This window comes from Parambassis ranga, chromosome 5 (assembly GCF_900634625.1).
Source record: "Parambassis ranga chromosome 5, fParRan2.1, whole genome shotgun sequence".
NCBI classification, from domain to species: domain Eukaryota; kingdom Metazoa; phylum Chordata; class Actinopteri; family Ambassidae; genus Parambassis; species Parambassis ranga.
The window spans coordinates 15,750,591-15,778,477 of NC_041026.1; the positions used below are offsets into that span (position 1 = coordinate 15,750,591).

General features: G+C 41.1%; 1 protein-coding gene across 2 annotated transcripts in view; it reads left to right on the forward strand.

Annotated features, from left to right (window-relative positions):
* Nucleotides 1-27,887, forward strand: part of atg7 (ATG7 autophagy related 7 homolog (S. cerevisiae)) — a 48,094-nt gene that overhangs the window by 11,670 nt on the left and 8,537 nt on the right. For both annotated transcript variants that reach the window (XM_028406930.1, XM_028406931.1), the window contains exons 14-18: nucleotides 1,182-1,427; nucleotides 3,115-3,230; nucleotides 5,652-5,727; nucleotides 9,137-9,217; nucleotides 13,535-13,657. In XM_028406930.1, the coding sequence (XP_028262731.1) occupies nucleotides 1,182-1,427; nucleotides 3,115-3,230; nucleotides 5,652-5,727; nucleotides 9,137-9,217; nucleotides 13,535-13,657 (642 nt within the window). The remainder of the gene's footprint in view (nucleotides 1-1,181; nucleotides 1,428-3,114; nucleotides 3,231-5,651; nucleotides 5,728-9,136; nucleotides 9,218-13,534; nucleotides 13,658-27,887) is intronic.

The window sequence follows — 27,887 nt, forward strand, 5'->3', positions numbered from 1 at the left end:
CGAAATATACCCAGAAACTTCACTGTGCAAAGGGCCATGATGAAAATTGTGGTTCAATCTTTACATCCAATCATGCTCTCTGTGTAGAAAATGGTTCCTATAGGAATTTACTCCAAACAAAATCTGTTTTGTTGAATATGTTTTCCTTGTGTCCTTAAATGCCACACGCTCCTTTGTACTGGAGAGAAGGCAGAGAAACTTCTGCAGCTTGCGCAAAAACAATCTATATGAGTGATTTTCAGTGTGAGGAGGGCCTTCACAGGGAGCACCAGATAGTTTTACAGGACTCTCAGTGAAAAGTTTCTTTTGTTATTAAAAGGAGAACATCAAGAACTGTTTAAATAAGTGTGATTTTGTCAGTATAATAGTTCAGAAATACAGATGGGGAACAGTATGGGAACATTTTAGTCTTTAGTTCTCCCTAACTTTCACAATCAGAAACTAAGAAAAAGGCCCAATGACAAACCTTTCTATGTGTTTAGTCTGATGTTATGCTAAATGATCAATATGCAATATGATCCATGCAGGAATAAGGTGCTGTGGCCACATCTCTCCAAGCTTCTATTTATATACATTATCCAGAGTGTTTTTTTTCATGGTCAAGTTAAATTAAAGTAAATGAGGACACAGGATTTCAGATTGTTTCACTTTCCTTAAGCTGGATTCTCTGTCAGATAGCACTCTTTTATATTTGTTTTCTATTTACCACTTTCTTTATCTCATTAGTTGCCAGGCAACAGCAGATTCATTAGGTGCCATGTCAGGAACTTGTAATGCCTTTCGACAATCCCAGTGACACTACTCCTGTATTGCAATATGCAGTTAAGTGAGCAGCTGATTAGGTTTTCTTATGTGGCCGGCTCAGCTGAGAGGCTATTTGGCCATTTGTGCTCTGAGGCTTTTTCAGACCTCGCTGTTTATCGGCATCAACATTCATTTCAGCTGCTCCTCTGAAAGTCTAAATGCATTCAACATTTTAACAGCCTATTGATGTTTTTTTGTCATTGCTTTTTGAAATGACTCAATGTATTATTCCCTTATTGTCTGTGCAAAAAGCTGTTTGGTAAATTTGATTGTGCTGTGTGTGTGTGTGTGTTCATTTTTATTGTCAGTGCTTTGTAAAAAAAAAAAAAAAAAAAAATTACAATGATTTACCATAATCGTTATCTTTTATGCTTCAGCTTGTTGTGAATGCCGCTCTTGGCTTTGACACATTTGTTGTGATGCGACACGGCCTGAAAAAACCTCCAGTCAGTCAGAACGTGTCGGCGGAAGCAGATTCCTCCACTTCCTGTTCCTCTGCTTCCTCGTCATCTTCCACGCCGGCCGGCTCCGCTCCATCTGTCCCAGGATCCTCTCTTTTCTCCAACATCCCGGGGCACAAGCTGGGTTGCTACTTCTGCAACGATGTCGTGGCACCGGGAGATGTAAGATACTCAGATAACAAGCATACACTCAACTCATAACTTAATGCTCTGAAACACACATGATGATAGAGTTAAGAATATATGTTATATATATTATAGTATACAGTTAAGAATGAGGAAGCGACAGGTGGTCCAGTAGTTCCTTATTGAGAGCTTCAACTATTGGTGCATTTAAAGTTTCATTCACTGAATTCACATCTGCCAACATGATTGACAAAGCAGCAGTACCCTTAGCTCTCTGAGACACACTGCTTCTAATTCCTCTGTTGTTGGACTGATGGCTGACTAGAGACTAGATTCACTCACTATGCCGCAGTGCTGTGTTTCATTATGGAGTAGACTAAGGGCTAGCTCTTTAGCATGCCACAGCAACAGAATACACAGACATTTTTGAAAAGAAATCTTTAGAGATCTGTCTGTCTCCAGTCCAATCTATTTCTGCAGGTTAGTATTTCAGATTTTTATGTTGTGGCTTGTTTATTTTGTAGGAAGACAGCTTCGTTTTTTCATAAGCATCTCATTTGTTGTAAGACTTGTAGACATTTTAGAACCCTCTGCCTGACAATGGTGTTAAAATCAAAGGGCGATACGGCTGAACAACCTTTCCACTTGTGAAAACCACACTTCTTCCTCGCCCCGACACTCTTTGTTGTTTTTTTTTCTTTTTTACACTGTGGCCTTTTGATATGACTAATGTACAAAGACCATTCATCAGCTATTAAAGGCCACAGTCAATTGTTGGAAACTTACTCTGTTCGGCCTCGGCTTCTTGGATAAATGCCATGCAGCTCTCGCTCCATGTTAGAGATTATACTAATATTAACATTTGAATTAGAGACACACACTTTCCTATTTGAAGTCTGATTGTAAAATGTAGACAGAAGTTTGATGACTGAATAGAAGTGTAAATAATGTGAAAAGTGCCTTTTGTATTCCTTTGTGGCTTGTCTGCTCCCTCTTACTACACGGAGTGGTAGGTTTTCATTAATCACTTCATCGTGATGGTTATACTTTTGTAGCAGTGCTGCATGGGTTTACATTTTCTTCTCTTGACTCGTTGATCCGGAACTTTGTGTAATCACGATACAACTATTAGATAAAGTGCTGGGCAATTTGGTGCATTATTGATGTTACATACATCCATTAGCTTATCCTTTTAGAGTGTCGTGGGATAGGCTGGAGCCCATCTGTGCTGACGCTAGGTGAAAGGTCGCTAGCCTGAGATGGCTGCATTAATGAAAACACTAAGGCATTTTTAAAAACCCGCTTAGCTGTAAGTACTCCATTTGTAAGCAGTGTCTGAATAATGTAATCATCAAATTTCTCATATTTGTTACTCATACTGGACTAACCATTTTCATCCACATTGTGTTGCAGTGGTAGAACACCACTATTAGGAGCCATATGTTTATGCATGATTGTAAACATGCATCAGGGGCACTAGGGGGTGCTAAGGGGTTTTCAGCACCCGTAGCAGAGCCACAGGTGATTTAAGTTGGAGCAATTACAGCATCTGGGTGCTGATGAAGAGGAGAAGCAAACAGTTATTTGACTGTGAGAGGATTACTCTTGTGTGATGGTGTTTGTTGTTTTTGAAAGAAAGTTTAAAATGTAATGAAATTTTCTGTTTTGTTTTTTGTTTGCCAGTTGTTTATTCTATTGTTTGTTTGTTTGTTTTTGTAAATAGTCAACCCGAGATCGGACCCTGGACCAGCAGTGCACAGTCAGCAGACCAGGCCTTGCTATGATTGCCGGAGCCCTGGCTGTTGAATTGATGGTGTCCATTCTGCAGCACAGTGAAGGGTAAACTCTGGTCTTTCATTCTTTGAAGTGCAAATGGTGCACTTGACTAGTCCTCCTTTTTTAATGTCTCTATTAACAGTTAAAGCCATTGTGAATGGATACATGTCCCTGCCAACAAGTCCCTTCTTGTTTCTGTGGCGACGTTATGTTGCTGGATCACCAGTAGCAATTTATTTTAGTTAAGTAAAGATGCTGCTTTGCCAGAGTTTTAAAAAAAGGTGCTACAGAGATGGAGGAGTATGAGAGCATCATGTGGGGGAAAAAAAATCCAAGAAAAGTGTCTGTTGCTGAAGAAACATAGGGATGATTGTAGTCTAAAAAAAGACAGCAACTAATAATACACAACTACAAGTTCTGGAAAGTCTCAGGTTTGTGATTAGAAATAGTTTAAACGATTGATGATTGATAAACTGTAATCTATCATGTAGGTTGTGTAAATGGAACAGCTACATAGCGTACTACAGATATATTTTACAAGCCATTCTAAGGGCAGTAAGGCCTGCCACCAGTGACTCTTCTTTCAGGCTCTCCAGTACGGGCAGCAGCTGACTCTAATGGCTCTCATACTGCTCAAAAGCATGAGCACAGCTGCCTACACACTATGACACATTTTGGCCATGATGAGAGAGAGTGCGGGTCGATCAATAAGTCCATACAGTTAGCGTGATGTTAGCTCTAAACTACTGGATCATGCTAGTTTTTTTTTTTAAATTGTTGCCAGTGGCACAACTTAAGTAGACTGGATCTAAACCACCTAGACCTACATACCCACAGAGGATAATCTGGAGAAGTGAGGAGATGCCTCATCAGTGTTTGATTTACCTGCCATTGGTTTAATTGAGTTTGCACTATGTTATTAAAAAGAAGTGTTTTTTAAGTATTTTTGTCTTATTCTTATGTTAAATAACTGACAGACAGTGTTTTGTGTATGTCAACAGGCATCTCGTGCCAGAGCCTTTTTGCCTGAAATATCAAATATCAAATATATATTGTGTATTTAAGTTTTCCCAAAACTAGGAAATGTGACTTATGCCAATGGAATAGAATATAAATACTTACTAGTTTAAAAGGTTGGCGATATCTATCACAACTCACCCCACTCTCCCCTAGATCATTTTGACTTGGTCATTGTAAAAAGTAGCTCACAAGTCAAAAAGGTGTGGACACGCCTGCTCTTAGGTCTGACCTGGACTTCTGGATACTTCTCTATGGCCAGCTGAATTTATGTGTGCAGTGGAGAAAGTCAATTTCACTTGTGGATCTTATGTCAGGTACACTGATGTCCCCCCTTTTCCTTTTTATGCATCTCCTAAAAATTCAAACTCCAGATTAGAGGGTTTCGTGTCACACAGCCTTCTTCTGGACTGGGCTGAGCTTTCCTTCCAGCACTTTACTAAGGTCAGGCACTCGCCTACCTTAGTAAGCAGCTCAGGTCCACCTCCACCTCTGTGAAGTGCTCTCCCTCACTGGTTAAATCTAAGGGTGATGATGGTGGAGCAGCCCTGGAGCTGAGGTTATAGAGTGCTGCAGGTAGTATTTTGTTCTAGAACAACCCCATGTTTTGTTTTTTTGTTTTCATTGTTATGCTTGAAAAATCTGCGTTCACTTTGCAATCTGTACTAGCTCAATATTTGCAGCTTTTACTTTTTCTAAACCCTGATGGGGATGTTTTCATGCCTATTGAGTGTGTAGTCATGTGTACGGGTGTGTCTGTGTGGAAATGGGATTGTGTGTGCGCCCTGTTTTTTTTTGTTGGTGAAAATCATACTAAAGTGGCTGCTTGCTGTGCCCGATAAGTCATATCCTCTCAGACGTCATAGGCTAGGAGAAAGAGATCTGTTTGTTTCATCCTGGGTGAAAAGCTTACAGTAGAGAGCAAAGGAAGAGAATGAGAGTGTTCCTAGGCTGTTTATACAATGGTTGTCTCACTCCCATCTATCACCCCTCTCGTGCATCGACCCCTCTCTGTGTTCTTGTTTTTACACATCATACTGTATCTATGTCTATGGCTTTATTTTTAAACCATATTCCTCCATCTCTGTATCCCTTTTAAATTCCTTACACCAGCTTTCATATGAAATCAGAGGCTTTTTAGGAAAATTGGCACATTGGGGGATTTATATTGCAGCAGTGTGAGACACATCTGAGTGTGCAATACCACTGTCAGCTCAGTGTGAGATGTAATATTGTTGTCATCGTTATCCATATTAAAACCTGTGTAGACTTTGACTTCCTGGAAAATATTCCAGCAAAATGTACTCAATGGTACCTAATTCACTGTTTAGTGACAGGATATGTTTATCCACAGTGTGAGGGTCTTACGAGGCTCTTCTGTGACATAAAATGTGTCATTTTTATGTTAAGTTCATCAAGTTTTAAAGGTTATGTTCATGTACAAAAAGTCTTGTGCTTTGTCTCCAGAGGCTATGCAGTGGCCAGCAGCAGTGATGACAGAATGAACGAACCTCCCACTTCACTGGGTCTCGTGCCGCATCAGGTCAGTCATGCACACTATATACAGTGGTAAGAATGCTCAGTGCTTTATTGGGTTTTAGCAATAAAATACACATTTATAATTCTCTATGTAACATTCTAACTGATATAGCTATATATAGCTACTTGCTAGCTATAATCAAGTATAGAAAAGAGACAATGGCACAGAGAAGTGCCTGAGGAGCAAAAAAGGCCTTTGTTTTATATACATTATACAAAATTAAAGGCCACTTTTTGTTCCACCTGTGTGATTGATGTGCCAAATAACAGTGCTTCTTTATAGCTACTTACACTTTATTTGCCAGAATAAGATTTATATTTAAAATCCGGACTTTATTTGCATTGAAATGTTCCTGATATTTCTCATTTTTAACATATTACAATGCACAAAGGTATCTGCTTTAGTCCCTTTAATAGTCAGTTGATGTTTTTCAATTAAAGCATGACTTAAGGCTTCTTGTGAGAAGTGTCCTAAAGCATTATATTTAAGAGTTCTTGATGAAGAGTAAGACTCTTATCAACAGAGAGATGGTGAGATTTTATTGTAGGTAAATTTTAGCTGGTGGCTTTATCTGCAATGTTTACACAGTCACTGTGTTAAGTGTTAGGATTCACTATAACAGACGGTGACTTGACTTGTATTTGCTATTGTCATACAGGAGAAAAGAATAATTCAGATTCTTTTGTGCTGCCATTTTTCTCTGTCCTGTCCTTGGTGATCGTTTCACAAAGATTTGGACCATTTTGTGGCAACTGTCTTTTTTTTATACTGTGCATCACTTGTCCTCAACCTTGGGTGGGGGTGAGATAGGGTTCAAAAACCAGGGACTAAAAACAAAGGCAGAAATAATAATACTATAATAACAGTTTTCTAAGACTTGGAGGGCAGCGCCGTTTGCTCTATATTGCAAATGGTACAATCAGAATTCTTTGCTGTGCACAATAAATAATGAAGAGAAGTGAACGGAAATGGAAGAAACACCAAACCATTTGCAGCAATGAAAATTGTCCTCAGGCCTAAGTGACTGCTGGATCTCACCACCTCCATTTGCATCATCATCAGCATTCAATCATCCTAAGAATCTGAATTCCTGCCATTTGCTTAACACCTCTGTGCTCGTGGTATTTCAGCCAATTAAGCTGAAGAGAAGATGCCATGCAAATGTGGACTCTTACTTGTGTGTATGTGTACTGAGAGAAGGTGAGATAATGAATACCACAGAGACAGAAATGCAGAGTGAACAATATGCATGAGGGAACGAATGTGAGTATTTGTATATATTAGGGCTAAAATGCCTGTTTCTCCAGCAACCTGTGTGTGTGTGTGACAAGCTGCAGTGTTAGCCGCAGGGATGACTGTGGTGCCACAGTGACAGCTTGTGGTGATTCACTATAATGACATACAATCAGATGTATCTCATGAAAGTGTTTATATTATAACTTTTAGTCAGTTGTATTCACAGTAATTTAGACCTCGAGTTTACTACAATCTGTGTGAATTCTGTGTAAACAAACGAAGGACAATGGATTAAATTAAAGGGCATAGTCTCAAAATGAAAATAAAAAAGTTGTTTAAGTAATTAGACTAATAAAGTTATATGTAGTAGATGGGTGTAAAGAATACAGGGCAGGTAGCCACATATTACATACTTATCTCAGAGCTGTACATGCACATTGTGCAAATGATACGAGGCTCTACTTACCAGGTGACGTTCAGAGATGACTGATCAGTCATTTTTAGGAGACCTACCATTTGGACAGGATTGGATCGGATCATTCGCTGTCGAAATAGCAACCACTGAGCTCCTCCTTTTATCGTGTAGAAGGAGTTGTAGCGAAATCAACACGTTATGAAATTGTTGAACAAATGGCAGCCAATATTTCAGGTCATCTATCACACAGCCCACTACAGAGACTATTATTCTGCCTCCAGCTTTCAGGAGAGTTGGAGACTTTGGGTTATTCCAGTGTTTGGATTGGTCTCACCCATGGTTTCAAATTGCTGGAGCACTCACCTCAGGCTTCAACTGAAGTAACAACATTACTGCACTAAGCATAATCCTTCAAAGAGCCAAACATGAGAGCTCAACAAAGACTTATCACCCTCGGGTCAGTTCATCCACTTCAGATGTATACAGTAGAATACATTGTGTACACTGTGTGTGTTTGTAGCACAACATTGTTAGATAGGTGATGATGATGACGTTGGAAACATATTCATGGGCTTCTTTATGCTGTATATGTTCCCTATAAAAGCTGTTTCATGTAGCTCATCTCACCCACGCTCAACCACTGGTCTGACTCACTCGTCCACTCACCCTTTGTCACTTCATTCATTAGATATATTTTCCTCTGCCACTTCTCCTCTCACATTAATGTTATATCTACACTGCCTGTTAATGCAGCCCTGCCCCTTCCTTTTATTGCTCCCTCTGCCAGTCCTTGTATATGCATTAATTAACATGAACAGCACAGATATGAGGCCACATCCAAGATGTACATGACATCTGCAGAATGAACTTGTGCGGCTGTAATTGATCTTTCTTTAAAGAACTGTGTCACTTATACTGGTTTATCCTTCACACGGGTGCTCGTCTTGGCCTCATAGCATGCCGTGTCATCCAAATATGCAAACCGAACAAGCTTTTAATTTCCACCTTGCTCACTCGCTGTGCATCCAGGATAATTGGTCACAAATGTTCGATGCATTTGTCAGTTTCACCACCAGATAATTATAGTCAGGAAGTCATTACATTCTCTGGCCTGTGTGCGTCACCAGAAAAAGGTAATTGGCTGAAGCTTTTATTAAAAAACAAGGAGGCTTTGGGAGGAGGAGGAGGGAGGCCATGAAAGGAATACATTGGTGATGAGTGGTGTTTTTGCACGTGTCACTGTTGGTGAATGTGTGTTTGGCATTTTTTTTTATTTTTTAGAAAGAGTAATGAAGGTAATTAGTCATAATTTGGAGTGAAGAGAGAGGGATGTGTTGAAAAGGTTTCAATGGAAATGTTGCTGCCTCCCTGGACACCAGAGGGAGCTCTTGGCTCTATCTTTAAATGAAAAAGAGTCAATATATCCACAGTTCATGTCCATGCCTTCTACTATGCTAGTGTTACATTTTCTTTAGTTTTGGGGAACTTGTTAAAAATAAAGTGTGTTCAGAGGCACATTTGTGTTCCAATTTTCTGTCTAAAATCTAGCCGTATTCAAATATCAAGGTTCCTGAAGTGAGTGTAAGCCATTATGCCCATAAAACATGATACTGTAAAAATCCAGTCATAACAACTACAGGAGTGTACATGTAAACACGCTCCCGGTAATGCTTATGTTTCACCTCTAGTGTCTTTGTGGTCGGACTAATGTGTCTTCACATTGCTTTTATAAATAACATGTTGATTTCTCTCCCCCCACAGATCAGAGGCTTTCTTTCGAGGTTCGACAACGTCCTGCCTGCCAGCCTGGCCTTTGACAAATGCACTGCCTGCTCACCCATTGTAAGTGCCACAAAGTGTATATATATATATATATATATATATATATATATATATATATATATATATATATATATATATATAGTTTAAATTACATGTTATTTTACATCCAAGATAAGCATTTTAGCTCCCATGTGGAGGATTGATTTACTCGTCAGATCGGGCTCTGTTTCTATGTAACAACATTGTTTTGAAACGCAAATTGCAGCCTTAGCAGAAATAAGGGGGATTCCCATCTCTGCCATTTTCACACTATTAAGTCAGTGTAGCTCTGTTGAAATGTTGTTCCTTGTGGAATACTGAACAGACACACACACACACACACACACACACACACACACACACACACACACACAGAAAAAAAACTAGTAAAACCATATGGTAGCAATCAGGCAGCAGTTGCTCGTTGATGTCAGCAACTGTCGTATGAGTGGAATTAGCTCCCACCACTGCTCTGTGTGTGTTTGTGTGTGGATGGGTTGTTGAAGGGCCCACACATTCAAAATCTCCCAAGTGGGGTGGGAGAAATTTGTATTTTTTACTCCATTGTCATTGGTTTATATCCAGCTGGCCAAAGTGGTTAACAGCACCCAGGAATATGATTGGTTGGTTGTACATTAGTGTAAGACCAGGTGGGAGGAGGGATACAAACCGCACTTTAGAGAGGGAGAAAGTCTTAAAAAAAAAAAAAAAAAAGTAGGATGTGTGTGTGAGTGGATGGGGGGGGGGGGGGGTAAGCAGAGGAAGTGCAGCAGTGGAGAAAGGGTGTTGTGATGAGTGGAGGGCTGGTTCACTCTCTCTCATTCTCCCCTGATCTCAATGCAGTCTTTGTGTCTATAAAAGAGGTCATAAAGCCCCAGATCTATCACTTTCATGTGAAGACAGAGGGAGAAACCAAGAGGTGGGGGGGAGTTGGCTAGCTTGTGCTAGTTAGTAAAAGTTTTCTCCACCTACGCTCTGAAAAAAAAAAAGTACAGCGTTCCAGCCCATCTTAAGGTGTCATGTTTCTGCCTGTGTGACTGATGAGATTATTCGGCCGACACAGAGGTTTCATATGGTTTGACAGGGATTGGCTAAAGCCGGTGTAGTCGAGAACAATGAGGAACATGAGTTAGGAAAGGCGATTCTTTGCTGAGGCAGTGATCACAGTTGTGTATGAGCAGTATGTTTTAATCCTACATCTTGGCTCTCTCTCTCCTTTTTACTCTTGTCTTCTCCTGTTTCACTTCTCTCCTCAGTTTTACCTCCTCTGCCTCCCCCATTGCCCCCCTCTGTCCATCTATCAGTGTGTTCACTTTAATGTGTGTGTGTGCCTGTCTTTGTCTTCACTCTGTGTGTGAGCAAGTGCATGTCTGTCTGTGTGTATTCCTGCCGCAGTCAGCTGTGTGCTGCCAGGTCACTATGGAAACAAAACAATTCAGCCCCTGTCTGGGCTGGAGCAGTTCCTGTAGAGTTGGGGCTTTTCATTCTGTGTGTGTGTGTGTTTGTGTATTTCCAAACTCTTTCTGGGGCTACAAGCCAATAAAACTGCACGCCAAAGAGTAAATCACAGCTGACGTGGCTTTGTCTCAAACCGTGCCAGACACCTCTTACTACAGCTACTTGTACACACTACCAAATATGCACCTACTATTATTAGCAAACATATTTTTATCTTTTTTTTTTCTTTTCTTAAATGTTCTAAACACTAAAATGGCTCCAATATGATCCTTACTAGGTGTAAATCCTGCATGACTGATGCTGTTTTATAATGAACATATCTTTAATGTTATAAAGTTTATATAGTGGTGGATTTTCTGTCCAGTCGCCCGTAGGCAAATTGCACTCTTGAGTCACTGTTATTCAGATCATTGCTTAAACTCTTTGTAGCATAAAACAAACAAATACCTTTTAAAACACAGGGTGTCATACAAAGGTTGATCTTTAATCACGCAGTGTACACAGGCTCACATGTTTGATCATTTTTGTCGCCCTTCATGACAGTATTGCACTGTTTCGGCAGAGAATCAGCCCTAGTCCGTGTTTCCCCCACTGCGCATGCATTGGCCGAACACGCCAATGTCTGCGCCTACACGAAATTGTTACAGATGATAGCAAAAATGGTGGTGAACACGGTGTTGGACAGAAGTGATGGAGGCTATGTTTGACAAGCTGTGGCAGTAACGCGCAGCACAAACTGACTGACTTCTGGGTTAGACATGTTTAATTTCCGGTTCAGTGTGATAACCTGAGCACAGTGTGAGTACATAAATCATGAGCTATGACATCGCATGTGTTTTATTCGTACTGTATAAGTTGGTGTTTAACACAGACTTCCCTAAAATCACACAGTGTGTTTGAGGCTTTAGTTCATATAGATCCATATGAATGAATGTAGTAGTCTTGAGTTGCTGGATCATGTGAAATGGGAGGATGGATGGCGGCCGTGGCCACTATAACAATCATCACAGAGGGTTGCTTTTCTAGGTATAGTTCACAGAAAGGTTGTTTCTATACTTGCAGGCTTCACCAGCTATTATGTTAAGTGGAAGACCCGGGTCTTGTACAAAACCTTCCAGATCTTTCTTTGAATTGTTGTGCCAGCACACCTCACACCAGGCCCAGGAGTTTGGGTCATTTGTTTAGGGTAACTGTATGAGTTAGCTATCTGTCCAATGAACTGAACTTCCTTGGAAGTTTTTCTCTGAAACACCTTATGCCCTCAGGCGCTACACAAATGAGTCACGGATGAAATGGAATTGGTGTACTTTTAAAGTGAGTGTGTAACCTGGCGTGTTGACCATATATGTTAACAGAGGAAGTCAAAGCCGGTGACTCACCGGGAACTGTTTACTCATGGTACTCAGAATATAGTGTCACATAGGTCATAGTGTCATTAACTAGGAACCCACACAGCGGAGAATTTTAGAAGTAATTGTGCATCAAAATAAGTGTTTGCCAGTGTTAAGTAGAGCTGCACCAAACAATCATTTTTATTATTATTGTTGTGGACATTTTTAATGGTGATCAATACACCCGAAATCCAAAACTATTCTGTTTGCCCATGATGTCATAAAAAAGGTCATTATTATCATTATTTATTAATTTACTTGTGTATTTATTGGTTAGTATTCTAAAAACGTCCCCCTAATGTGATTAAACCCCCGTATTTCTGTCCTTTGGGGGGAAAAAAGCAGGAAGTCCTCTTTATTCTATATGTTTACATCTCAGGCTAGAGGCCCTCCGAGCCACCAGGACCGGACCACCCATAGTTTCCTATGTTTGAAGATAGGACACACACACACACACACACACTCTTTGTGGATCCATACTGTGAATGTATCACACATTATATGATGTGTGATACATTCACAGTATGGATCCACAAAGAGCCTAATAACACATTTATGTGGCATCAGTGCATACTGTGTGTACACATGTGCATCCCGCATGTGCTTGTGTGTGTTTATATGCATCTACTGTGTGTAGCACAGCTTCCAATCCAGATGTTTGTTTGCAGCTTATCTTAATTGGTGCAACAAGACTTCGGTCTCACTGTCTTCTGTGTTGATAAGAACATAAGTGAGCCGTGTAAACGTGTGTGTGTGCACAGTTGTGCCCCTGATGTGACTTTATTAACTTTATCACAAGCTCATCACCGTCATCAGGTTTCTTTCTGTGTTTCTGGTCGTTGGCGTCTCACGTAACAGAAGCCCCGGATGGAAGTGGAGAGTCAAAGAAATAAAAGAGGAGGAAGGAAAGAAAGGAGAGGTTGAAAAGATGAATGAGGGACACATCACTGTGCATTGTGTGTGGTGTGTCTGGCACCAAGACTAGACGCCAGGTTAGTCTGCGAGCATGCACACACACACATAGACACGCAGAGGCAGTGATGCACACAGCGTGTTGATGTCTGAAGCAGAGGTAACTCTACACCTGCAGAGGAGGGACTGTGGGCGTCCATGAAAGGCTTGGCCAAGCTTAGGAAGGTAGTCGGGAGGGCAGAGGATTCACGTGTGTGTGTGTCGTTTTGGAAAGAAGGTGTGGGTATTTGAAGTCTGTATTAGTTCGAAGATCAAAGTAAATCCTACACTGTGATTTCAGAGGTGCTGACCTAAAAGTGACTAAAGTAATCTTTATATTTTATCCCATTTAAAGATAAATGTCAACTTTTACATATGCAGCAATGTTTTTACCTCAAGAGGCTTTTCTCATGCATTAACATGACTCACCTGTCCACCACATGAATCCACATCAGGTTTAAAAAGAGCTTACAAAAGATTGAAGAATGAAAAATGTAATATTTTACCCACTTTTGTGTCTTATGTCTTTTTTGTTCAGGTCCTGGACCACTATGAGAGAGAAGGTTTCAACTTCCTGTCCAAGGTTTTTAATTCTTCTCACTCATTCCTTGAAGACCTGACAGGGCTGACGCTGTTGCACCAGGAGACACAGGCTGCAGAGGTAACATACACACTCACAAATATGCGTAGGCATACATACCTGGAACCATAGCATCTATATAAGCAGATGGAGTTTGGAGTCAAAGCTGTTTGTGTGAGAATTAACTAATTAAATTTTTACGGGTGCGACGGGTCCCTTGAGCTGCTTGCTCATGTGCTGTATGGCACTTGAGGTTTTTACACTCATGTTTTATGACCTTGAGAAATCTACTTCAAAAGTTAATCCTGTGATTTCTTAATTGAGTTGTTTTATTAGGAATACACAGTTTGAACTCAAAAGTGTAATCATGACATTGCTATAGCAGCACACGGTTAACAAGTGGCTCACTACACAAGTGGAACAATGACTGGTGTAACGTTCCAGCAAACATCCAAAATACTCTGTGGTGGAATATGGGTGTTTTTCCTCAAGACTCCCATCTGACATGAGACGGAGTGAGTCGAGGGAGAGACAGAAAATAAGCGTGTGTGGGTGGTGGTGATGGGGGTTGGGGTTGGGTCTGGTCTTGCCGAGCTGTGGGAAAATCCCACGTACTTTCTCCCCAACTCCTTCTTACAACGCATACATGGAGGAGGGGAAAAAGAGCAAAGCATGAAAGACTAAAATGAGGAAAAAAATCTAAATGTAGATATAAAATAGTGGACGAAGAGAAGATAAATAATAAGATAAAAGATGAAAATAGTGTGAAGAAGCAAGGTTTTTTTTTCCTCCTTTACTCCTTTTACTACTTTTCCTCTCCTCTCTTGCTCCACCTTTTTCCCTATCATTTTCTCCATCTCTCCCACCCCCCCCAATGATGAAGTGTGTTGAAGAGCCTGGCGTAAGTCCCTTTCTCTTCAATCAGAACATAGAGAGATTGTTTTGATTGCTCAGCCCACTAGCGCCAGCAGTCTTAGCGCCTGTTTCCTGTACACAGATTACTTCTTTCTGAAAACTACTGCACTTGGAGGACGTCCCTTCAATTTTTTCTCCCCCAATTCCAGGAAAAGACCGAAGTTCTTTTCCCCGTCGTAAAAGCATATTGTTACTCATTTCACACAGGAACCCATTACGAACAGGCCTGTGGCCTGTGTCTTTCACTGTAGTGCTAGTAACAATAAGGTAAAAATGGTGACCCTAAACTGAATTCTTGTTGAGTGTATTGGATTTGTACACAGAATGAAGATTACCTAGTAGCTTATCTGAAGAGTTAATTTGACCTAAATTGTGAGGACATTTCTCTTGCCATGCTGCTCATATATAATACAAAATGTCTGAATGTAGCCATATCAGTGGACTCAAATGATTTTATTTGCATAATAAGTTTATTGTTAAACATTCCCTAAAGCATAGCACTGGATTCATTACAGTTGATGTGCGTCTGTGTCTGTGGGTGTGTTTGTGCATCCAAGTGTGTGTAACCATTCTAAAAACTATAATCTACGTCACCAGATCTCACTACTATGTACTTAAAGCCTATTTTGGGTGAGGTTGTAACCTGAGAACTACTTTTTATGTGGTCACTGCTGGGTTTTTGGGGAAGTTGAAGTTCGGTAAAAGTTTAGACTGACTGAAAGCTTTGCGTGTATGACGGTGTGTGTGAGCGTGTGATCATGCACAATTCAGTGTGAATGGCTTCTTTGTGAGATCAGCCCTGCAGAGATTTCAAACTGTGGCAGGAGCACAGCAGGGTGGAAAATGGCATCTGGTAAATCAGTTACATGTATTTGAAACATTTGTATGCAGCGTGTTGTACTTTTAACCTCACGAGAGCAGTCATGTCTTTGGAGATGGAAAATTAAACATGGCCCATTTTGAATATTTATGACCCTGCTGCCGCGCCCCCACTCCCGACCCCCGACACCCCCAACTGTCCCACGGACAATTCAACAATCACGCCGCCTTCATCCAGTGATTGGCCGCATGTTGCAGAGCTCAGATTGCTTTGTTAAGCTTTCTATAAGTTTAACCTCTTGGTGACTTTATATTGCAGAAATGAATACATTTGAGTGAATCCATCCATCATCTGAAGCCACTTTGTCCTGCAGTGCAGGGTCACAGGGGGGCTGGACATGGCATGTTTGAGTAAATGGAGATTGCATCGTACCTATCGCAATCAAGGATGTAGTTCAAGCTTATTCACTGACTGTAACAGATGTGTTGATGGTGTGATGTGTCACTGCCTTTAAAGGGACAGACAATATTTGATAATCATATTCACTGAATGGATGGAATCCATGTAAGAACAAACAGGAGTCTACTGAACCTCTATTAATGTTGATTGGAGACTTAGTTTGCATTAATTTAGGGCCATAGTTATTCGTGTTCTTACATTTTAACACTAATCCTGCAGCTTTTCTGTACTCAGTCAGCTCAAAATAGCTGCTCCCATTTTTTTTGTTGTTAAGCTTTTAGAACTTCTTATTCAAACGCAGCCATGAGAACATGGTTAGTGTAAAAGTGTGCATGTGTGAGCTACAATGCCATGTGTTAGCCTCAGCTGAGACAGTGAAGGTCCTGTTTAACTGAATCTTCGTGCAGCTCACTACACTGAAACTGCGTGACAATATTTTTGCAATTCATAGTGACAGAAGAGCAGAGGACCTCAGAAAGATGGGGAGATGCAGCCACTATAAAGCAATGGACGCTGACCAGCACAGCCTTTTAGAGTAGTTTTTGCTTGGTGTGCTGTAGTGAGGCCTTGAAACAATGTCCTCCAGTCTTTCCCATTACAAGTCAGACGGAAAGGTAAAGATTTTTAAAAGATATGTTCACTAAAAGCTTTTAGTGGTGTATGCCGGATGAGGTACATTCAGGTCACATGACCCTTCAGTTAAAACTTGAAGCAGAGTTCTGTGTTTTGGCTGACTGCCCTTCCTGAGTGTAGCCTCTCTGCAGGGGGCTGGGTCAAACAAATCAACACATGCAAACACTCTGAGGGCCTGACAGGAAATGCGTGTCTGTACAGGATGCTCTTGCCTCTCCTCTGAGGCCCACCGACTGTGTTCGGCTTGATTAAGTTACATAAAATACTGTATGCTATATTCATCCGTGCAACCATATACAGGGCTCAGCCTAATCTGGGTTATGTAAGAGGACAGGGGAGGATAGATTTTCTTCACAGAGACCCTCGAGTTTTATATTGCCACAACATAGAAGAGCTATATGCTACACATAACAATAATGTGTACAGATGTTCTGCTCCAACAGGTCAAGCTAGTCGAGCGTTAGCCGTTGTATGTGTACAGTACAACCTATTGAATCTGATATCTGAAACTTCTGGAGTTCCCGTACTTGATGTCAAAGGATGCACATGATCTTCGGTCATTTGTTACATTTAAATATTCGCACCATCATTTTCAGTAAGGATGTGTATTGGATGTGTTTTCCCGCACGCACACACTCAGTCAGTCAGTCAGTCAGCCTCTGAATGCCCCAAACAGAGGATGTGTGACCCTTTCAGTACAAAGGGTCTTTCTACATGTTCCACTCCCCTCCACCTACTACATCTGACACTGCCAGCAAGTCACAAGATGGAGGAGAATGTGTCACTTTGTCACACTTTGCTCCGTTTTTCCTCCCCCTTACTTTTGTATCAGTGAATACTGATAGTTAGTGAAAGGGTTTTAATAACATCAACAGATCTGTACTCCCAGAAGATTTGGTGCAAAACTGAATAGAAGCTTTTACAGTGCTTGTGTAGCTATTTGAAAATACTCCAGAGGGTGTAACCTGTGATTGTACAACAGCTTTGTCTTATTGTTGTGTTTTGTAATGAAATCATTGTGAAATTACCTCAGAGTCTCTTTTCAATAACGTAGGACCATCCTGGAATTTCTCCTCTGGGTTTGGGACCCCTGATTGTTTTTTTTCTTCTTCCTCTTTTAGTTTGGGGGGGTTGTTTGTTTTTAGCTGATATTCCAGATATCCAAGGTAACTCACTGTGAGTCTTACTCAATAAGGCACATTTACAGTTGGGAGGATTGAATAAACTATAATTTAGTTTCAGGAAAATCTCTCAATCTGCCAATTGCTATATGAATTATTTTACTATGTGATGACCTAACTTTGAACCATACTTGACTTTCAAGTAAGAAGTAACCCGATAAAAATCATATCACCCTGATTTCTGTACAAACAGGCAGCGTTTAGTAAAATACAGGCACCTGTGTTTGTTCAGATTTGTGCGTGTTTTTTTTTTTTTTCCCCCGATAACAATCTGCTCCCCATCAGATGCCACTAATCATCACCCTGAGTCATGCTAATGCCCCGGAGGAGCAGAGGGTTACCCAACCTTCCACGCTCGGCCCTGCTCTGGTCTGCAATTCTCTACGTAAAACAGTGTGCTGACGATAAAGTTGATTTAGTTATGTTGGCCCATCACCCGGCAGCTTGGAAAGCACAACACAGCTTCTCCCCTCCTCTCACCAGTCACATGCTCTTTTCTCTGTTTCGCTCCCACATAAACACACACACACATTTACTCTGTGAGCGTCAGAGGGCCCCATGTATGTCAGAGCTTTATCCAAACACAGCTACGGTTGCTACATGCTACAATTATTACCAGATGGACTCGGGGAAAACATATTAAGCCTGCTTTTTCATTAGCAAACTGCGCACCCTCCTCTGAGACAGGGAGATGGAGGGGAAGAAAAAAAAATATGGCAGGCGGAGTGAGAGAGACATTTTAAATGTGTAATTAATTTCAAATGGAGTACAATCAACTGTCCCTGAATCATTGCTTATTTCCATTTCCATTTACCTTTTTAAATGCCTTTTTTCTCTCTCCTTCCTGTGCTCAGAACATCCAGTTTTGGTCTAAGCCTTATCTTCTTTTAATCTCACACTCCAGGAAATTCCATTCAATGAAATGTAATTACAGATTGTGTGGAAATAGGGTGATAACAATCATTTAATTAGTTAGCCGACTGATGCTATTATTAATTTCAAACTCCTCATTTCCTCCTCACAAATATTAGTTTTTTTTTATTCTTTTCCCTGTCCATTATCATTTAAATTGAATATCACACAGCATAACGTCATTCTCAGATTCACAAAATTCATCTATTTTATACCCAAATGGCTCCTCTTGACACAAAATTTCCCACAGACCACATATAGCAGCCTCAGCTTTCATGTTATGGCTGTTTCTTAGAAAGAACTGTTGAATTTTGTTTAGAACTTCCCCATTCAGGTTCCAGTAAATCTTTTTTTGTTATGGGGGACATTAATACTCATATGTGATTTTTTTTTTTTTTTGATTTTATGTCTGTTGCCTGTGAGTTACTTCATCTTTAATGTGGCTGAAGTCATTTGCCATCATATTTACTGCTACTACTCACTACAGGAATTATTTTTAGCTCACGGACTGCATCAGCAAATTTACTGGTTGTTTAGATGAGCACTCATACAAAAAAGAAGTCACACAGCATGGAGGAAAACAAATGTGTAGAGAAAAACAGCTGTAATGTTTCTCCTTATTTCTCCTCTCACAACCTGATTTCAACATCAGTTGAAACTCCTGAACTCTCTCCTGACCTTTATGCTGTTTTTTTCATTGAAACGTTCAAGGGAAATTGGTAAAATGCCTTTTATATTAATGCACCAATGCTGTCATACATCCTGCAGGCACCTATATAAAGTGAACACACTGTATATATATATATGTGTATCATCCTGTCGCATGTGTGTATTTATGTCCCTAATGTATGCCAGCTATGCCTGCTTGACATCCACTGCCCTGCTAATTATAAATGCGGGCTCTACATGTCAGCTATGTTCACACATCACACCTTCAATGCTTCCTTTCTTTACACACACACACACGCAGACACACACGCAGACACACAGTACTATACATAGTCTAAATCTCCCTGGATCTTTACAGGCTAAATTCAGAAGCTTTGTGTCAGTTTGGGGCTTGACTTTTCACCTCACTGGCTAATACTTTAAAGTTTTTGAAGGTTTACAGATATATTTGTGTAGCATATTCCTCTGTGTGTATTGTATGTCTGTGCGTTATTGTTTTGCTGTTGTAGAGTCACAAGACTAATCCTGTATTCGGCACATGTTAAAACATCAAGGTTTGCTTTTGCTGTAGACCGCTTAGTAAAGTTTGGCTTGCCGTGTTTTCCAGTATTTTTAGTAGCTTAAATTTATGTCTATTTTTCAAATTTCTTGAACACAGTTGTGTCTAGTCTCTGTTGTGTTTGTGCACCCATGTTCTGATGGCAGTGTGGAGCGCATTCTGAAATGGAAACAATGCAATATGAATAGAAGAAGGTTGACAAAAACGGCCGATACGGCAGTTGTGGCTACTATGATGAGTTAAATATGTACGATATTGGATGAAAGTCCTAATTTGATGTGTGTTTAAAGTTTAGGCCAACATATCCAAATTTGTGTTAGGGCAGATAGTATGGACTGGGGTCAGGTGGAGCAGTCACATTCATCATCACTCACCTCCACACCTCTCCTCCATGCTTTTGTTTTGAGGTGGTTTGACTCTTAGTGTCAGCACCATACCTCAATACATGATGCTAAAATACCAGTCAAACATGAACAGACATAAATGGTGCATTAAAAGTCAGCCAGTCAGTGACTCATTTAGCGTTACTGTTTTGTATATTTTCCACCTGATATAAAAAAAAATGATGAGGGTGGTGTGAAGAATAGCAGGTGATAAGATCTCATTGGCAAGGATATACCTCCAGTCTTACAGAGATAGTACTTTGGTGGGCTGCGTTACTACCACTGTACACAGGGCTTGAGCTGGTGGAGAAGTAAACTGCATGTCGATGGGGGGGGGGGGTGTCCTATGTCTTGAGCCCAAAAAGAGCACATACAGAATTACCAATCATCAATCATTGAGGGGTTATTTTCATGAGTCATAAATAGGATCCATAAAGACAAGTTTTCCCTCACTACATGGGAAAAGTTACAGCAACCCTGCTCCTATACATGGCTTCTCCTCTGCGGCGCCAGACAGTCCAGAGTGATGCCTCCTTCAAGCCTGGCAGCTGGCTGCGTGTATGAAAAGACAGACAGGCAGACAGACAGATGACTGGGCTGCAGAAGGCTGAGTGGTAGTCTGGTTGTCCATGTTTAGCTCCCGCTCTTCCTCCTGTTCGGTGGCTTTTAACAACTATTTCTGTATCTGTGTCAGCTTTGCACTTTTAGAATAGACGTTCACTTCCGAAAGCAGCACCCCCCCCCCTCCCCCATCACTCACTGGCATAACACATGGATCTGTTACAGATGTATATATCTCAGGTATGCAGCTCTATATTAAAACACATTCCTTCCATTTAGCATACAATTTAGTGACTTGGTGATTTAAAAAAAGATTTCTATATTTTTATCATCAACATTTTATATCTGTTCGCCTCCAGGGCTGAAAAATACATCAGATGCTGAAGAGAAAAAAAATGCAGTTCCTTAATTGGCCACTTGAGGCTGCCTTCAAAAGTATATCAATAAATTGCCAACTTTACATGCCTTGGTGTCCAAAAAAGTTGTCTATTGGTAGTCTATTAGTTCGTTTTTAACTTAGTTAGTGTTATAACGACCGGGTGACTCCAGGTAACAGGTGTGAAATTTGATCCAGGAAGTCTGGTATGATAAACAGATGATTCTGATAAGTAGAAGGCTTATCAGACTCCAAACAGTGAGTAGCAGGTTATTGTGCTATGAGGAAGAATTGTACAAGTCAGTGCAGTAATTGTAACCAGGCCCAAGTGCAAAAGGTGAAACGTGTGCACTCTTAGTGTTTGCTGTAAATGGCCTATATTTCCTAAATAGAAAATCTGAATCTAAGTGTTGTTTACCTGAGGGGCTTCTCATGTAGGTCAAGTGTGCCACCTGTATCCCACTATATACAGCTGATAAATCATTCCATTGAAACTTCAGGAAGTGAATGTTATCAGTAGGTGAAACACAGATTGTGTGTGTGGAAATGCTCCATTGTTTGATACAGTGCAAACTACCATTCACTTGATATATTTATGACTGTTAGCTGAGCGGTAGTAACAGATGGCCAAGACGCTCACTCTGCAGCCAAATGTAATGGTCTTTACTTTTTATCTATAAAGTTTAAACCATTTTTAAATGATCAAATACGATTATTATAAAATAGAGTTCATAGGCAGATCTACGTTAAACTGCAAAAGTACTTTTATGGATCCTTTTGGAGTGCAGGACTGTTTATTTTGTTGTTTCTGTTGCATCAAAGGCAGAGATAAGAGCTGGCCTCTGTGTGTGTGTCTGTGGGCCTGTATGTGCATGTCTAAATCTTGTGTAGCCTGATTCTGGCTTGCTTTGCTGGTCACAGGTAATCTGCCCTAGAGCTCTAAGAGGGGAAAAATACACACACACACATCTGGCCATAATGCCGCTTCTTATCTTTCCCCCTCGATGCTGTTCTGCCCTGCACATGGACGGCAGTGATAGCATCAGCCCTCTGGTTCAGATAATTATACACACAGACACAAATAATACATCATGCAGTCATGCACATGATACTTATTGTGTGTATGTGTGTGTATGTATGTATTTTTCTTGTATATGCATGTGTGTTCTCTATATCTTTGACTAACAGGACGACTTGACTGGCATCGTTTTATCTGACCTAATTTTCCTGTGAAAAAGCAATTTAAAGACACATTTCCATTACAAAAAGAAGAAAATTTGTCCCCTTCTGAGTAGCTCAATCGGTAATTTGAGTTCAGCAATTTTGGCTCTTTTGATCGATCTGTGTGATTGATTAAAAAAAAAAAAACAATTTGGCGACATTACCATCCATGCAGTTTTCAAATATGAAGTTTGGCTCATCCTGTGAAAAAGAAGTTGTTGTCAGTGATTGATTCACAGAGTGAAGTAATGAAAGACTCCGGCTGTCTGCTGTCCTTAGCATCAGATCAAAGATTGCCTCAACTGTGGTTTACTAGGCACTCTGCCCTCTTTTGTGAACTGTGTGTGTCAGAGTTTCTAGCTTCCTGGAGATTGGATAGTTTGAAGAGCATTAACTCTCCCTTTGAGGCTGACATCTTTTAAAACAACAGAGAAGAAAAGATTTCATCATTTTCTCTCCCTTAAAGGGTGTCTGTTACACGTGTGTGTGTGTGTGTGTGTGTGTGAGAGAGAGAGAGATGTGTGCGCGTGCCTACGTGCGTACATGTTGCCCATGGGGCCCTACTTGTGTTTGATTGCTGCTCTGACCACACGTCAGTTGGCTTTGACTCACACTTCTAATTAAACCTAGGGCAGGTCTGAACTGGCAACACACACATACACAGCCTCTGAAGTTGCCATTTGGTTAGTTGCACGCTCAAAATGCTTCATTAGGTAGAGTAGTTGTACATTCATGCGTTCACCATACTTCCAAAAGGTTTCAAAATGTTGACGACTTCTTTGTGTTTATATACTATCACACATATTAACGTACGTTGTTGTTGTGACATTTTTACCCTTATTGTTTAGTTAAGTATGAGAAATGTGTGGCATTGTGAAATCCTTGTATGACTCACAAGTGTGTGCAGGAAATGTGTCAGAGGGAAATGAGGGACCAGGGGGAGAGTTAGTGGGAGAGAGGAAGAGGGAAGGGAAGTGGGAGATGGAGACTGACAGATTGAGTGAGACAAAGAACAGAAAAGCACAAGCGAGGCAGATGGAAAAGGAGAAAAGTAAACTTTTTTAGAGACGACGACTTAAAAGAGATGATGTGTCAGTCGTTTTACAAAGTGGTTTAATTCCAAGAAAATCTGTGAAGAGTTTCAGAGAAAGGCAGCAGATGCTTTGCCTAGAAAATGGTCAAAATCCTAGAAAAAATGAAATCAGAATCCCTGAATATCAAAGAGAAAATTAGGGCCATGGAGGAAGAGTTGTCCTGAAAAGGAGGGCGAGCAGTCCATTGGTGTCTCTGGAGAAACAACAGGACCCAGCTGTTGCTCTGCAGGCCACCACACCCAGCCGAGAGAGACTCCACTTGTTGTTGTAGCTGGTCTTAATGACTCTGGGAGAAAAAAGGGGGAGAAAGGGGAGGTGGTGGTGGTGTCAATGGAGTCTGCCCGACTTAAAAGTACAGATAAGTGGGAAGAGCAGCAAATGTCCGCCCTTCATTAGAAGAGCGGAAAAGGAGGGAAAAGAAAAAGTGGATGCTGCATCACTTCCTGGTTCGTCCTGTCTCTTGTTATGAAGTTTGATTCTGAAGTGCGTTATCTGGGCTGTGCGCTGAGGATGCCGGCACTTTGTTTGATTACCCTGAGACTCGGGAGTTTATGAAAACATAGCCAGGGGACGTGACCTCTGCTGGGACCTGAACATTAACTCTGTTCCCACCAGAGCTCCTCTAAACCATCTCTTTTACTTTTTTTTGACAGTGTCAGACCACTTTCCCTCCCTGCGCTGTTATCCCTCACTTTCCCCCTGATGTTCCTTTTCCTATCTTCAACTGTTTGCCTCTCTCAAGCTTCCTCTGGCTTTGTTTTAGTCTCTCAGTTCAGATTTTTGTCATAAACATGTGCAACCTACCGTACAGGTATGTACATATGGGGAACTCCACTGGCTCTACACATGCATTTCTCAGGGAGTGCTACTGCATATATGGGGAAAAAAAACAAGTTGTGTAAAGCCTTTGGAGATGTGTGAAGTGTGTGAAGTCTGGAACATTGCCTCCAGCCATGACACATGAGTCAGTATCAGTTAGGTCTAAAAACTACAAGTTTGAAAGAAGTGTGTGCAGAAAGAAGGGAGCCCTCCGGGGCTCTGTAGCCCACTCCTCATTGGAATCAAGTTGCATTATGGGTCATGTGCACAGCCTTTGCTGGGGAAGAAGATTAAAAAAGACATCTCTTGGTTTACTCCACAGTTTGACTAACAGTTCTCCCTACATTGGAGCTGTGTACTGGTGTTTAACCCAAGGGTTAAAAACTGTAGTTCTCCTGCAAGGCCTCGGGGTGCAACCAACACTGATGGTTAATGTCCTCTCTACATGTATCAGGTTGGGTTACAGAGCATGTTACTGAGACCTCTGTTTACACCATCAGCACATGTACACACAGAGCAGCTTCTCACCTTCACTCTGAAAACAGTTGCTTCTTCTCTCCCTGCCTTTTCCTTTCTGTGATATAAAATGCTGTTTCTCTACTTCCAAAATAAAGTCTCTCCTCGTACATGGCTGCGGCTGCGTTGAGAATTCAGACAAACAGCGGTTTGTTTTGAAGATCTAACAAAAAAATCGCTGGTGTTCTAGTGCCTGACTTCCCGTCTGCTCGATCTGGTCGGTGCAAGTTCATGCATCATGGGCATGACAGAGCTCAAAAATGGAACCGGCGTCTATCTTTTGGATGGGGGGCACGTAGCTACGCTTCTGAAACGCTGTGCTACACATCTGGTGTAAATACTCTCATTGATTACAATGAAAGTGTTTCACCGCGGCCGTTTTTGTTACGCTTCCGGTGTAAATCAGGCTTAAACAGGAACAGAACTGCTCTTCAGAAACAAACAGTCCATCCGTTAGTATATACATTCTGTAGTGTGGTCAGAGCCTAATATAGCTGAATGTTGTGTGTCAGAGACATCATTTGTTGGCTTAACACACAATCACTAAATGATCTAAGCTTTTGTAATGGATACAACGTTGTTAAATAATATAAAAAATATCATTACTCTGCCACCAGAACCACATCATGGTCTTTAATTGTTCATTTCTGAAATACTCGGCCTGCTCTGACCCTCTGAAAACTACCGCGCCAATCTGTCTAGTACAGCGTGTTGTAGTCACATTACATGAGTCACATGAAGTCAGTGTAAAAGTGTTAAATGTGGGTGTGTGGCTCAGATTTTGATCTCACTGAGGAGGACGTGTGTTAACTGAGCAGCCAGGTTAAGTTAGGTTTCCCTCCTCTTCCTGTCTCCACCCATCCTCTTTTCCTTTTCCTGTCCCAAGTCTCAGTGAATACAACATGTACCCAGTGCATGCACACACACACACACACACACACACACACACACACACACATACACACACACACACACACACACACACACACATCATGTTCTACGTGTTCCCCCCCTGAGACCTGCAGGCTCGGAACAATGAGGACACCACGGAGAACACAGAGGATCGCTGCAGGAATTGGAAGAGCACAGAGCAATTATTTAAAATTCAGAGGGGGGCTGAGCTGCTAAAACCTGACTGATCTCAGTCAAGACATACTAGAGAGAGATGTCAGACGTGGAAAAACAACTTCGGCTTGCTTTTCCATCAACACGAAGAATAAATGCTGCTGCCTTGTGTAGTAGTAGTAGTGTCTTGTAGGATGTCCACTCAGATTACAGGCAGGAAGAGGACCTTTGGTGCTTTGTAGGATCTCTTGTGCAATAGTAACAAGTCAGAGTTTTCATTGTCCTACAATGCTTGTGCATCCCATGTTTTTGGCTTGTTCGTGCTGAGTTCATAGATGAGTTGCTGCTGCTGCTATATAGTATTATTCTATATAGTATATTAAGACTTGTTCACAGTATGTATAAGTATGAGTACACACCTGTGTGTTATAGACACTGCGTACTGTCGGAAGTCACTAGTTTGTCTGTGTAGAGAAAGGCGAAGGACCACTGACCTAATTTGGAAACTTGTAAAAATAGCTGCCAGGGCATAGTTTTATCCCTTCTGATGTCATAAGGGGCTTCAAACCTGAACGTCTCCTTCAAAATGATGTATAGTCACAGTAAAGAAACACAGGTAATGTTGTACTTATGTATTACATTTAATAATTGATACAGAAATATGACATCTAAGTAGTATGCTGGAGCTGCTCCGTGTGTACTTTTTTAAACATATAAACAATTCATAAAGTCCCTGTTGTAGGAAGCGACATCCACATGGATGGACACACCTACAGCTTCAAATCTAGATCACACAAGGCCCCATGTCCTATATCCAGTGAGGCATCTGGAACCACTTTATCAAATGAGTGTTTTTACTGCTGAGCAATATTAGTTAAAGCTCTGCTTATTGTGTGGATGTGTACATGCTGCCTGGAGACATTACTTTATTAAACAGAAGGCATTAGGAGCTTTAGAGTCCTGCAGTGTTTTAACTGTTTCCTTAGATTTCTCACAAACTAGTGTGCAGCCCATCACACGTGGGCTGAAGTGTCCCATATTAAATCCTCCTTGTATACTTTTTGTGCTGCAGTCAGCATTTACATAAGGTTAGCTGCTTAATCCTGCTGCCTTCTCTACTGCCTGATGTGTTTAAGGCTCATTTTCATATTGAGAACACGTCTAACTCCTAACTCTTTCTCAGAGGTGCAGCATGGATGCTGCTTATCTCCATCATCTGATTGTGCTCCACACTGTAGCTATGACCCAGTTGAGCTGCTGCCATCTGCATCTGCTCTAAAGGACCAGTTGCATCAAAGTAGCATGGCAACAGTGTCCCTTTTTGAAGTCATGGTAATAAACGTTATCCTAGTACGTACGTACAACGTTTCCCAGAATTCATTGTGCACCAGTAACTGCTGGATTCTTTTAAAGCAGGTTCCACAAACGGATGTTTAATGGCCAAAGAGTACACTTTAAAATGTAAAAATATCAACTGCAGGATGCTAGACTACAGGAGCAGTGCATCACAATAAACAGGAAGTCTTCCATAGACTAGACCGTCCTGTTTAGCTGCTGTTGGTGCAACCTTCGTAGGCTACACCTACAGACCTCCTCCTTTAGGGGATGTAGCCTCAGTTGAACTTAAAATAAAATAATTATTCTTTAAAAGATGTAAAGCATACCTCTATAAAAATGTCATATAGCGTTCTTGCTCTTAGAGTACAGGAGCCCTAATGGTTGTACCCATGTGCTCAGTGCTTATTTTTGCAACAGAAAGACAGATGGATGAAAAATGTGACGATACTGGTAGAAAAACGATGACATCTGAGAGTCTGGATTTCCCCTGACCTTTTCACCCCTCTTTAAACTGCTGAAAGCACCACACTCCTCATTCCCACCACATTCTGCAGGAATGATGTGAGGGGGAATTCAGGAATGTAGCTGGGAATGCAGCATGGTGCAGCAGCAGTCGGTGTTACGTTGGGCTGAATGAAGTCACTCTCTGCTGAGGGGAGGTATGCACATGCACACTTGGGTGTGTGTGTGCGTGTGTGGATTTGCTGTGTGTTGCACATGTGTTTTTGTGGTAATCTAAGTGTGTTACTGGAAGAGGAGACTCATACACAATCAGGTTTAACACTCTTAA